The 12,263-nt window shown below is 41.5% G+C and overlaps 1 protein-coding gene across 1 annotated transcript in view; it reads left to right on the top strand.

Annotated features, from left to right (window-relative positions):
• Positions 1–9,340: 9,340 nt before the first annotated feature.
• ADAMTS14 (ADAM metallopeptidase with thrombospondin type 1 motif 14) overlaps positions 9,341–12,263 on the top strand; it is a 106,702-nt gene continuing 103,779 nt past the window's right edge. Inside the window, exons 1-2 of the mRNA XM_048858432.2 lie at positions 9,341–9,746; positions 11,098–11,519. Of these exons, the coding sequence (XP_048714389.2) occupies positions 9,416–9,746; positions 11,098–11,519 (753 nt within the window). The 5' untranslated portion in view covers positions 9,341–9,415. The remainder of the gene's footprint in view (positions 9,747–11,097; positions 11,520–12,263) is intronic.

Here is a 12,263-nt window from a genome sequence, read left to right as displayed (position 1 = left end):
AAAAATCTGACTCCTTTCTCACTTTTCTCCCCCATTTTTAAAGAGGGAAGGAAGCTAAATATGACAGTGTTTTTTCTCTCCAAAAGAAGGGGGTTTTCTTCTATTTTTTAGCTGTTGTCACTATTAGGATTGATTGGTCCTCTCCCTTGTAAAGGTATCATCATATACTTTAGGGAACAGCAACGTCCATTTTTAATATTAGTACTTTTAATATTTAAGGTGGAGTGGGATTGCTACCTGAGTACTTGAGTAATATTATTGGTGGGGTGGGATTGCTACCTGAGTATCTGTGAGTGGAGGGGATTCTGTGCACAGATCTTCAACATGAGTTCCATGTAAGTGCAGCAATCTGCCCATGCCCATGTTACCAGATTGGGCCAAATTGCATGTATTTCCTGAGCTATCTCTGTAACTCAGGTTTGCAGATAAAAATTATTAATATGAGACTTGAATTTAAATGTGTAGCCATTATTGCTTCAGCCACATTTAGATTAATTGTTGACCAATAATGCTGTTATTTGGTTATGGTGAAGCCAGCACTTTTGAGAGGAGGGTAGTTGGATGGTTCTCTTGGTAAAAAACAAATTATAGTGAACTCTGCAAAACACAAATCAAACAAATACTTTATTTAGAAAAAAAAACCATTGTTTTCTCAACTTATTGAATTTAAATAAATTGGTCTGTCTCTTTTCTGAAGGTGGTTCGTTGCTTTTCCTTTTGCTTCATTTTTGCTTTAATTTTCGTAACTGCAAGAAAGAAAAGTCAAAGCCTCTCCCACCAAATGTGACATAGCTCTTCCTTTTCATCTAATACTCCACAGTGACACTTCAGCAACATCTCTTCTGCATACTATGATTCATGAGCACTGAAGTGCAGCTGCCATAAGAACTTAAGCAGAAAAAATGGCTGTATCACAGACATTTCTGGTGTCGGGGGAGGTCCCTGGTACATGTGAATCCTCCCTCACCCCATCAGCCCTGGACAGCGTGGAACCTTCACACTGTTAGAGGCCAGTGTCAGAGGGGCTTCCTTAACACAGCTTTTTTGTGCGTGTGAATGGTCCCTTCCCACTTCACAGTTTCCTTTGCACACAGCACAGCATATCTTGCGTGGAAACTGGAAAAGCCGTACTGTTCTCCAGGAGGCTGAGAGAGTCAGTTGTTCGGTGTTTGTAGTTTCCACCTCCTGAAATGTTTTTGAGGTCCTAGTTTACACCAGCTTGAGTGTATCTGAGGTCTAATCTCACCGTGTCTTCACCTCATTCCTCTTAGTCTCTATGGTCCCCTCCTCCCGTGCTTCTTCTCCCACCCTCTATGCCTTTCCCCTTCCCTACATGCAGTCTTTCCCTTCCTTGGTCTCTCTGGTTTGCTAATCTCCCCCCAACAAAACTCCACCACTCAGATATAATTTAAAAGAAAGGAAATAAAAAAGTTGAACTACATGAAGTTTGCAGACCATCACGTTATTCACTCTGTTTGCATGATCTCACCCTTTCCACCACACTCTGCCTCATTTCTTTGAAGTTCTTTGAAGCGGGGACTGTCTCTTATTCTGTGTTTGTGCAGTGCTCAGCACAATGGGGCCCTGATTTACACTGGGGGCCCCAAGTACTATCATACTACAAATAATAATAATAATAATAATAGCTGCTTCCAGAAAACATAAATTGTTCTGAAAGGCATAAGCTCAGAAACATGCTAACATGTTCTTATTCCTTTTTTTTATGTTAGGATTTCTACCCCAAATTAAAAAAAAAGCATAGTAAGAGGACCAAAAAAAGTGCCACCATAGCTAAACAAGAAAGTAAAAGAAGCAGAGGCAAAAAAAGTTAAATCCTACCAAGGAAAATAGAAAGGAGCATAAACTCTGGCAAGTCATGTGTAAAAGTATAATTAGACAGGTCAAAAAAAGAATTTGAAGACCACCTAGCAAAAAGACTCTGAAACTAACAGCAATTTTTGTTAAAATACATCAGAAGCAGGACGCCTGCCAAACAATCAGTGAGGCCACTGGGATGATTGAGGTGCTAAAGCAGCACTCAAGGAAGATAAGAGAGAAGCTAAATAAATTGCGGGGAAGCTAAATGAATTCTTTGCATTGGTCTTCACTGCAGATGATGTGAGGGAGATTCCCACACCTGAGACATTCTTCTGACAAATCTGAGGAACTGTCCCAGACTGAGTGTCAATAGAGGAGATGTTGGAACAAATTCATAAATTAATCCGTTATAAGTCACCAGGGCCATATGGAATTCACCCAAGAGTTCTGAAGGACCTCAAATAGGAAATTGCAGAACTACTAACTGCGATATGTAACCTATCACTTAAATCAGCTCCTGTACCAGATGACTGGAGGATAGCTAATGTAACCCCCATTTTTAAAAAAGGCTTGAGAAGTGATCTTGGCAATTAGTCTGCTAAGCCTAACTTCAGTACCAGGCAAATTGATTGAAACTATAGTAAAGAACAGAATTATCAGACACATAGATGAACACAATTTGTTAGGGAAGAATCAATATGGCTTTTGTAAAGGGAAATCATGCCTCACTAATCTATCAGAATTCTTTGAGGGGGTCAACAAATGTGGAAAGGGTGATCCAGTGGATATAGTATACTTGGACTTTCAGAAGGCCTTTGACAAGGTCCCTCACCAAAGTTCTCTTAAGCAAAGTAAGCAGTCATGGGATGAGAGGAAAGATCCTCTGATGGATCAGTAACTGGTTAAAAGACAGGAAATAAGGGTAGGAATAAATGGTCAGTTTTTAGAATGGAGAGAGGTAAACATTGGTGTCCCACAGGTATCTGTACTGGGCCCAGTGCTGTTCAACATGTTCATAAATGATCTGGGAAAAAGGGTAAACAGTGACTTGGAAATAGGGTGACCAGAGAGCAAGTGTGAAAAATCGGGACAGGGAGTGGGGGGTAATAGGAGCCTATTTAAGAAAAAAACCCAAATATTGGGACTGTCCCTATAAAATCGGGACATCTGGTCACCCTACTTGGAAAAGTTTGCAGATGATACAAAATTACCCAAGATAGTTAAGTCCAAAACAGACTGTGAAGCGTAACAAAGGGATCTCACAAAACTGGATGACTGGTCAAGAAAATTGCAGATGAAATTCAGTGTTGATAAATGCAAGGTAATGCACAGTTGAAAACATAATTCTAACTTTACATACAAAATGATGGGACCTAAATTAGCTGTTACTACTCAAGAAAGAGATTTGGAGTCGTGGATAATTCTTTGAAAACATATGCTCAATGTGCAGCGGCAGCTAAAAAAGCGAACAGAATGGCAGGAACAATTAGGAAAGGTGTATATAGTAAGACCGTATATAAATCCCTGGTATGCCCACACTTAAAGACTGGGACTTTTCATCTTGGAAAAGAGATGAATAAGGGGCGATATGACAGAGGTCTATACAATCATAAATGGTGTGGAGAAAGTGAATAAGGAAGTATTATTTACTCCTTCACATAACACAAGAACCAGGGTCACCCAATGAAATTAATAGCCAGCAGGTTTAAACCAAACAAAGGAAGTACTTCTTCACACAACACACAGTCAACCTGTGGAACTCATTGGCAGGGAAATGCTGTGAAGGCCAAAAGTATAACTAGGTTCAAAAACAAATTAGAGAAGTTCCTGGAGGAGAGGTCCATCAATGGCTATTAGCCAAGCTGGTCAGGGATGCAACCCCATGCTCTGGGTGTCCTAAGCCTCTAACTGCCAGAAGCTCGGAGTGGCCGACAGGGAATGAATAACTTGATAATTGCCTGTTTGTTCATTCCCTCTGAGGTATCTGGCATTGGATACTGCTGGAAGACAGGATGCTGGGCTAGATGGACCATTATTCTGACCCAGCATGGCCATTCTTACATTCTTATATTTTTTCACCTAGGGCGTTGCGCAAGATCATGGCACTATTTGTTGTACTCCTGTATTTTGTAAGATCTAAAGTTTTCGGATGTTGTAAATATTAGGGCTGTCAAGCAATTAAAATATTAATTGCGATAAATCGTGCAATTAAAAAAATAGTTGTGATTAACTGCATGATTAAAAAACTAATCATGATTAATCATGCAGTTAATAATAGAATACCATTTATATAAATATTTTTTATGTTTTCCACATTTTCAAATATATTGATTTCAGTTACAACACAGAATACAAAGTGTACAGTGCTCACTTTATGTTTATTTTTTATTATAAATATTTGCATTGTAAAAATGATAAAAGAAATAGTATTTTTCAATTAACTTAATAGAAGTACTGTAGTGCAATCTCTTTATCATGAAAGTTGCACTTACAAATGTAGACTTATGTACAAAAAATAACTGTATTCAAAAATAAAACAATGTAAAACTTTAGATCCTACAAGTCCACTCAGTCCTACTTCTTGTTCAGCCACTTTTTGCTCAGCCAAACAAGTTTGTTTACGTTTGCAGGAGATAATGTTGTTCGCTTCTTGTTTACAATGTCACCTGAAAGTGAGAACAGGTGTTCACATGGCACTGTCGTAGCTGGCGTCGCAAGATATTTACTTGCCAGATGTGCTAAAGATTCATATGTCCCTTCATGCTTCAACCACCATTCCAGAGGACATGTGTCCATGCTGATGACGGGTTCTGCTCAATAACAATCCAAAGCAGTGTGGACCAATGCATGTTCATTTTCATCATCTGAGTCGGATGTCATCAGCAGAAGGTTGATTTTCTTTTTTGGTGGTTTGGGAGCTGTAGTTTCCGCAAATCAGTGTTGCTCTTTTAAGACTTCTGAAACCATGCTCCACACCCCGTCCCTCTCAGATTTTGGATGGCACATGAATATTTAGCATATCTGGCACATAAGTACCTTGCAATGCTGGCTACAAAAGTGCCATGTGAACATCTATTCTAACTTTCAGGTGACATTGTAAATAAGTGGGCAGCATTATCTCCTGTAAATGTAAACAAACTTGTTTCTCTTTGCGATTGGCTGAACAAGAAGTAGGACTGAGTTGACTTGTAGGCTCTAAAGTTTTACATGGTTTTGTTTTTGAGTGCAGTTATGTAACAAAAAAAAATCAACATTTGTAAGTTGCGCTTTCACAATAAAGAGATTGCACTCTGTTAGTTGTATGAGGTGAATTGAAAAATACAATTTCTTTTATCATTTTTATAGTGCAAAAATTAGTAATAAAAATAATATAAAGTGAGCACTGTACACTTTGCATTCTGTGTTGTAAATGAAATCAATATATTTGAAAATGTAGAAAAACATACAAAATATTTAAAACATTTCAATTGGTATTCTATTGTTTAACAGTGCGATTAAAACTGCGATTAATCATGATTAATTTTTTTGAGTTAATTGCATGAGTTAACTGTGACTAATCGACAGTCCTAGTAAATATTAATGACAACCCTTATGAATAGGATTATAATATCTTTTGTATTTATTTATTTGTTGTAGGTCTCTAATACATGGGACAACAATTGAGGTTCACCAGCAGGACTGTAAGTCATTAGTGGGCCTGTGTTCTAGATGGATCTAGACATCACCTGTGCTGTAATCATATGGTGCCAGTTTCCTGATGGGGATCTTTACAGTGAACATACATGCTGAGTATTGTATTAGAATTTGTTGAAATGCTGTTTAACGTTAAGGAGAATATTTGTTCTGGGTTAGTCTGAAAAGATTCAGTGGAAGTAATGCACTTACTACTTCTCTAGGATCTCTGTTACGCTACTTCTTTCCCCTATTTTTCCCTACTTTCTCTTCTTGCCCAGAAGAGTTTGTGAATAAGCCCTGAGAAAGGCTAGGTCTGATTGTCTGATAGTTTCTGCTAGTTCATGATGTTTATATTTCTAAGCTCTTTGTCATTCTCGTTCTTGTTTGGCAAGGAATATTGGAACTTTTTTTCCCTGTTTCTACCCACACTAGACTGATAAGAATGACAACTTATCTTAAAGTTCTAATCACAACTTAAAGTTTATAAAGCAAAAGAAAGCAAAAAGCTATCTCCATAACTCTTATTCTTAAAGAGCTACTGATGCCTCTTGGGCAATTTACAGATGTACAGATGTAGTTAAAAAGCCATTCTGCTAGTGTTGTTTGTATTTCTCTTCACTCATTTTTATCACTAGTGATAAGGTTAGGTATATGGGAACTGAGGTCCTTAGGATAACTTCCATTCCTGCTGCATACCTCTCTCACCTGCAGACAGAATTCTCCATTCAATGGATGTGGAAATAATGAGATGAAAGAAGTCTTATGGCTTCAGGTGAGGAATATGCAGCAGGACATGTCATTTTAAGAAACAAGATCCTAGTCTTATTCAAATGTCCCTAATAATAAAAAAGAGGGAATTATGAAAAGTAAACACCACTGTTCCTAAACAAAATCTTTTTCAAAGTTTCTCTTGAGGCATAAGATGCTCTTTAAGGGATTAAAATAATTTGGTTTGTCCTAGCCCATCGGGCTTATTTGATCAGGATCCACCTTTGGTATGACACAATTTTGCCAGAATGGATTAATGTGCACAGACCAGTATTGAAATGAAATTAAAATTGTAAATGATTTTAAAAGGCAGTTGTGAAGAATCACAATGACAGGGCTTCGATTTCTGTGTCTTTGTTTAGAGTGTTATGCATTCTTTTAGTTTGCGGCATTCTCTCTCTGCACCATATATAGGTATATCAATAATATTTGCATTTCTGAACCTCCTTTCATACAGGCTGAATCAAAAGCACTTCACAAAGTAAAGAGTTAGATGCTGGCAAAGCACCGGCTGAATAGGGAAACAGATCAGTCCTTATGCACTTCACCTACATACTTCTCTGTTGTTATCCAAATGGTGCCAATGCTCACAAAGCTTCTGTGATTTTTTTTCTGTAAAAGATCCATTGAACTCAATGGGGCTGCTCACATGCTTAAAGTTAAGCATGTGCTTAAGTGCATTGCTGCATTGGGACCTTAATTTTTTCTTTGCATTTTTCTAATGCTTTTATCAATTTTGCCATTTTTCTTTGGGTTCTCATTCAATTTTCAAGCATAATGTAATGACTAGTGCAAAAGGCAGCTGCACCAATAGATGGTGCTATATCTTAGCGTTAAATTGTGTTATGTTGTTGTATTTGATTCGGGGGGGCTGGGTTGGGGCTGGGGGTTAGCAGGAAGTTCCATCCTCTCTGTGTGTGCTTGAGATGGTACTTGCAGTGTTTCAACAAATCGCTTTGATTGTATAAGCAAGTGTTACACTATCACATCAGCAAAACTTCTTTTTGGCTAAAACTGTGGACTGGCAACCATAGGAAAGAAAAAATACTTTTGTCCCAGGTGGGAGGTCTGTTTTGTGTTAAAGTGAGTGCGGGCGTGATTTGCAAAGCGGACGTCCAATTAGTGGCTATTTAATGAAATGTGGCTTCCAGAACTCAATGCATCAGATGAGGGATTTTCCTTGCTGGCCTCAGTGCATCCCTCTACAGAGCCTCCTGGTGGAGAAGAAAAAGGGAAACAGTTGTCATTGCCTAGCTTCAGTAGAGATGAAGACCCAAAGTCAGGGTGGAAAACCAGAAGTAGCTCACTAGATCCACTCCTCGAGCTTCCAGATGGAAACCCCTTTTTCTCAATTCCTCACAGAATTATAGAAATGTAGGGTTGGAAGGGACCTCGAGAAGTCACTGAGTCTAACCTCCTTTGCTGAGGTGGGACCAAGTAAACCTATACCATCCTTGACAGATGTTTGTCCAACTGGTTCTTAAAATCCTCCAATGATGAGGATTCCGCAACCTCTCTTGGAAGCCTATTCCAGAGTTTAACTATCCTTATAGTCAGAAAGTTTTTACTAATATTTAACCTCAATCTCCCTTGCTGCAGATTAAACCCATGGCTTGTTGTCCTACCCTCAGTGGACATGGAAAACAATTGATCACCCTCCTCTTTGTAACAGCCCTTAGCAGATTTGAAGATTGTTATGAGGCTCCCCCTCAGTCGTCTTTTCTCAAGACTAAACATGTCGAGTTTTCTAAAGATTTTATCACTGTTGCTCTCCTCTGGATTGTCTCCAGTTTGTCCACATCTTTCTGAAAGTGCGGTGCCCAGAACTGTACACAGCACTCCAGCGGAGGCCTCCCCAGTTCTCAATAGAGTGGGACAATAACCTCCCGTATCTTACCTATGACACTGGTCTTAATACATCCTAAAATGACATTAGCCCTTTTCTGCAACTGCATCACATTGTTGACTCACCACCTAGCCAATTATTCCCCATTTTGTAGTTGTGCGTTTGGTTTTGCTTTGCTAAGTGTAGCACTTTGCACTTGTCTTTATCGAATTTCATTTGGTTGATTTCTGTCCAATTCTCCAATTTGTCAAGGTCATGTTAAATTCTAATCCAGTCTTCCAAAATGCTTACAGCCCTTCCCTGCTTGGTGTCATTTGCAAATTTTATAAGCATGCTCTTCACTCCAATCATCCAAGTAAGTAATAAAAACAGTTTATAGTACCAGATCCAGGTCTGTGGAACCCACTAAAAATGCCCTCCCAGTTTCACAGGGAACCACTGATAATTACTTCTAAATTTAGTATGATCTTTCTTTCAGGCAGTTGCGTAGGCTTCTTATAGCAATTTAATCTAGACCACATTTTCCCTACTTTGCTTATGAGAATATGACGTGGGACTGCGTCCAAAACATTACTAAAATCAAGATATATCATGTCTACTGCCTTCGCCTAGCCCAGTAACCCGGTCATGGGCTGGAGGTGCCTGTAGCTGCATAATAATGGTTGGCTAGCGGGATCTGAACGTCCCTGCCTGTACGTCCGGTGCTTATAACAGGCCCCAATAATTACTGGGTTGTTTGTGCCGGTATCATGGACTTTCCTTAGACTGTAACAAAGCTGTGGGACTAACACCGCATTTGCAGGTACACTGAGAAAGCCAGGGACCAGCCTCCCAGCCGCTGGTGTTCGCTGAAGACCTTGCACCTTTGGCTGCCCCGGTAACAGGGCCCCACTAACCAGGCCGCTGGGTTTCAGGGCTGCAAAATGCGGTCCCGATCCATGCCGTGGAGCAGAGGGGCAGGTCTTGGCTCGCAAGAGAAGGAGAGCAGCCGCCTGCTAGCAGCCCTAACGTGGGGCTCCCCAGGGTCTGCATCTGCACTCCGCTTGCTAATGGCAGCTGTAGCAATGCTGAAAGCGCCACGTGCAAGGGACCTCCCCTCCGCGCCTGTCTGGGCCTCCCCCAGGAGAGGCCCTCGCTGCCCCCCACCTCCCCAGGACTCTGCAGCCGGCCTGACACTCACACGCCGGCGTCACTGCGCGGACCCCCCAGCTGGCACCAGCCTTGCATCGAGCGGCGGCGGCAGGAGGCTCCCGGGCTCCCTCCCAGCCAGCGCCTCCTCCCTCCTCCCCACTTTGCATTGCCAGCTGCATGGGGGCTTGTCCAACTTGTGCACCGTGCGGCGGGGACCAGCAGCACCGGCTCCTGCTCTGCGTGCGCCTCTGCCTCTGCCAGTCTGCAGCGCTCCAAGAGGAGGGCGCTTTGCTGAGCTCACCAGAGCCCGTTTCGCCGCCCGGCTTCCCGGAGGAGCAGCAGGAAGCCGAGGGGAAGAAACTCCACTCCATCTGCCTCTGGAGAGCTGCTCCCTGGAGCCGCCAGAAAACGCTTCGCCAGCGCCAAATGGATTATCTCTGTGTGATGCTGTCTTGCTTGTTTCCTCTCAGCTACTGGTTTGCTACAGCGAAGGCAGCAAAACCCGAAGGTAGGAGAGTTCCCTTCGCTCACGGATGGAGCTGGTTTTTCTTTTTAACCTAAAGCAGTCAGACATCACTTAAATCCGTGAGATCAGAACGAGAAAGGGAGATTCACGGGAGCAATGCCAACAGGGCTGCAGTGGGCGCTCACAGAAGGGAGTTGGACAGAGGGGAAAACGAGTGTAATGTTAAGAGTTTAATTTCCTTTCCTTTTCTCCTGGCTCCAGTGTGAATCTCTCTATCTGTGTGTTCATCCGTCCATCCATCCATCTTCCCTTCCTTTGAACTGTTTTTAGGCTTTCAGTTATTTAAACTGGTGGGAATTTAGCATTTTTCCATATTGCCAGTAAGTGCAGAAAAATACTTTCTTTGCATAACCCCCACTCCTTACCTAAGTCTTATTTACACTCTCAAGATGGGATAGGGGCAGGGAGTGGCAATCAAAGGCTCAAACTGAAATCACCACTCTTGCTATTACAAGTGCCAGGCCTTCTGTCAGATTTGCAAAGCAATTTTAGTTGGCGTTTAAGTGTGCATGGGAAAATACAATTGCCTAAAAAGTTAGAATGCAGGATTGGAATTCAGTCATCAGTCTCATTGAAAGCACAGGTTACCTTTCTGTGTCCCATGTTATTTTTGTCATACTAAATTTACTTAGTGTGGGTGTGTGGTGTATCAAATCTGTGCAATAACATGCCAATTAAAAAGATACATTTCTATATTTGACTTGAAAATGTTAGACTCCTATGCTTGTAATTTCTATTTGTCTGCATGTCCCACTGGTTATTTTTTGCCTTCTCTGATTTAGGCGATAGGGGTGTTTTAGGCTGTTTTGACAGGTGTATTTTTATGTAACTGGCTGGAACTGTGCTATGCTGATTGTGATAGGAAATTGCAATAAGGAGGTATGTATCCTACTGGGGGTCCATAGCAAACACTTCTAAATTGATGCTGATATAGTTTTATTTTAATGGGAGTCCTTGTTTTTGAGAAGTGATGTTAGATGGAAGCTGAACAATAAATAGTTTGGATGCTTGGTGTTCGTTAGGTATGCAAGAGGCATAAGTGTATGTCAGGATGACTTTATTCTGCTACATTTGATATGCCTGCTAATTTAAAAATACAAAGTAGACACGGAATAAACTGGAGTTTATAGGAGCGGGAGAAAGTTTATTGGCTTAAACATGTTTATCTAATTTAACAAGAAAATCCAGTGTTGAAATGGCTATGAAATTCCTGATGCATATGGAAATTAACATACAGTACCATGGAGGAAACACTTTTCATAACACATTTACAAAGGATTGCTCTTTGCTTTGAATGTATTGAAGTCTTTCTATCTGTATTTATTTCCACTAGAGCACCTCCTGTCTGGAAAGCTAAGTGAGTATGGTGTGATTGTGCCCTTCAGTACAGATTGCCAGGGACGATTCCTCTCGCACATGGTATCTGGCTTAGTGGCAGCAGGCAGTCCTGAAGCCAGCCATCCTTCTACCCCACCCTCTGCTCGGCACAGGGTGGCCCGCAGCACCCTGGATGAGCCACTGCACCAAGGCAGAGCTGGAAATCGCTTGTTATACTTCAATGTCACGGTCTTTGGGAAAGAACTGCATCTCCGCCTGAAGCCCAACCGTCGACTTGTGCCACCTGGAGCCTCTGCTGAATGGCAGGAAGATTTTCAAGAGCTATTCCGAGAGCCCCTCCAGCAGGACTGTCTCTTCACTGGGGACGTCTCAGGCATGCCGGGTGCCACTGTCGTTATCAGCAACTGTGATGGACTGGTAAGCAGAAGGCAGATCACCCTTTTTCAGGACAAATGTTCCCCCTTTCTCTTCTGCCTCATTATTTAACCTTTGCTGTCTTTCTATGATTGGTTATTTAATTTTGGCTTTGTATCGAAGCAACTAGCATCAGAGCTTCTAGTACCTCTTTGCTGGTGATCCAAGGAATGAGCAAAGAGGCCTATGACAAGTTTGATGATATTGGTTTGTTGCTAAAATTAAACTTTCCATCTAAAAGTATAACAGGAAGATGCTGGTTGCTTATTTGCAATGCCCTTCTCCTGCCCTGGAGATCCTGTCTGCTCTCAACGTGCCCTCAGTGCTCCTCCTGCTGCCAAAAATACATGACCAGCTCTATAATGTGAGGTTATTTCTAGTACAGAAGGAAACGTACAAGCCAAGAAGACATTTTTCCATGTATGTTAACCCCGCTGGTTCTTCTCTTCCAGCACACAGCAGTGCCAGGCTTTCCTAGAAACTTGCTCTCCACTTGAAAATGTTGAGGGCAGGAACCTTCTGGCCAACTCTGTGTGTCTCATTAGATTTTGAATTGTAGTGCCCTGTGTGTGGTACTCTTGAGAGATGAACTACAGATCCAATTAACTATGTTATCTGGTAGTAGGCTGACCACGGCATCATGCAGCAGGTTGTCATTCATTGGCTCATTGCCATGGATTAGCTTTCCCTTAGTTGGCCTACAGTATATTGTCTATTATTTCCCTCAAAAGGGTTCTGCCCTGAAGA

Source organism: Caretta caretta, chromosome 7 (assembly GCF_965140235.1).
Source record: "Caretta caretta isolate rCarCar2 chromosome 7, rCarCar1.hap1, whole genome shotgun sequence".
Taxonomy (NCBI): Eukaryota; Metazoa; Chordata; order Testudines; family Cheloniidae; genus Caretta; species Caretta caretta.
Note: the sequence above shows the minus strand (reverse complement) of the source record. Positions and strands in the feature narration are given on the sequence as shown.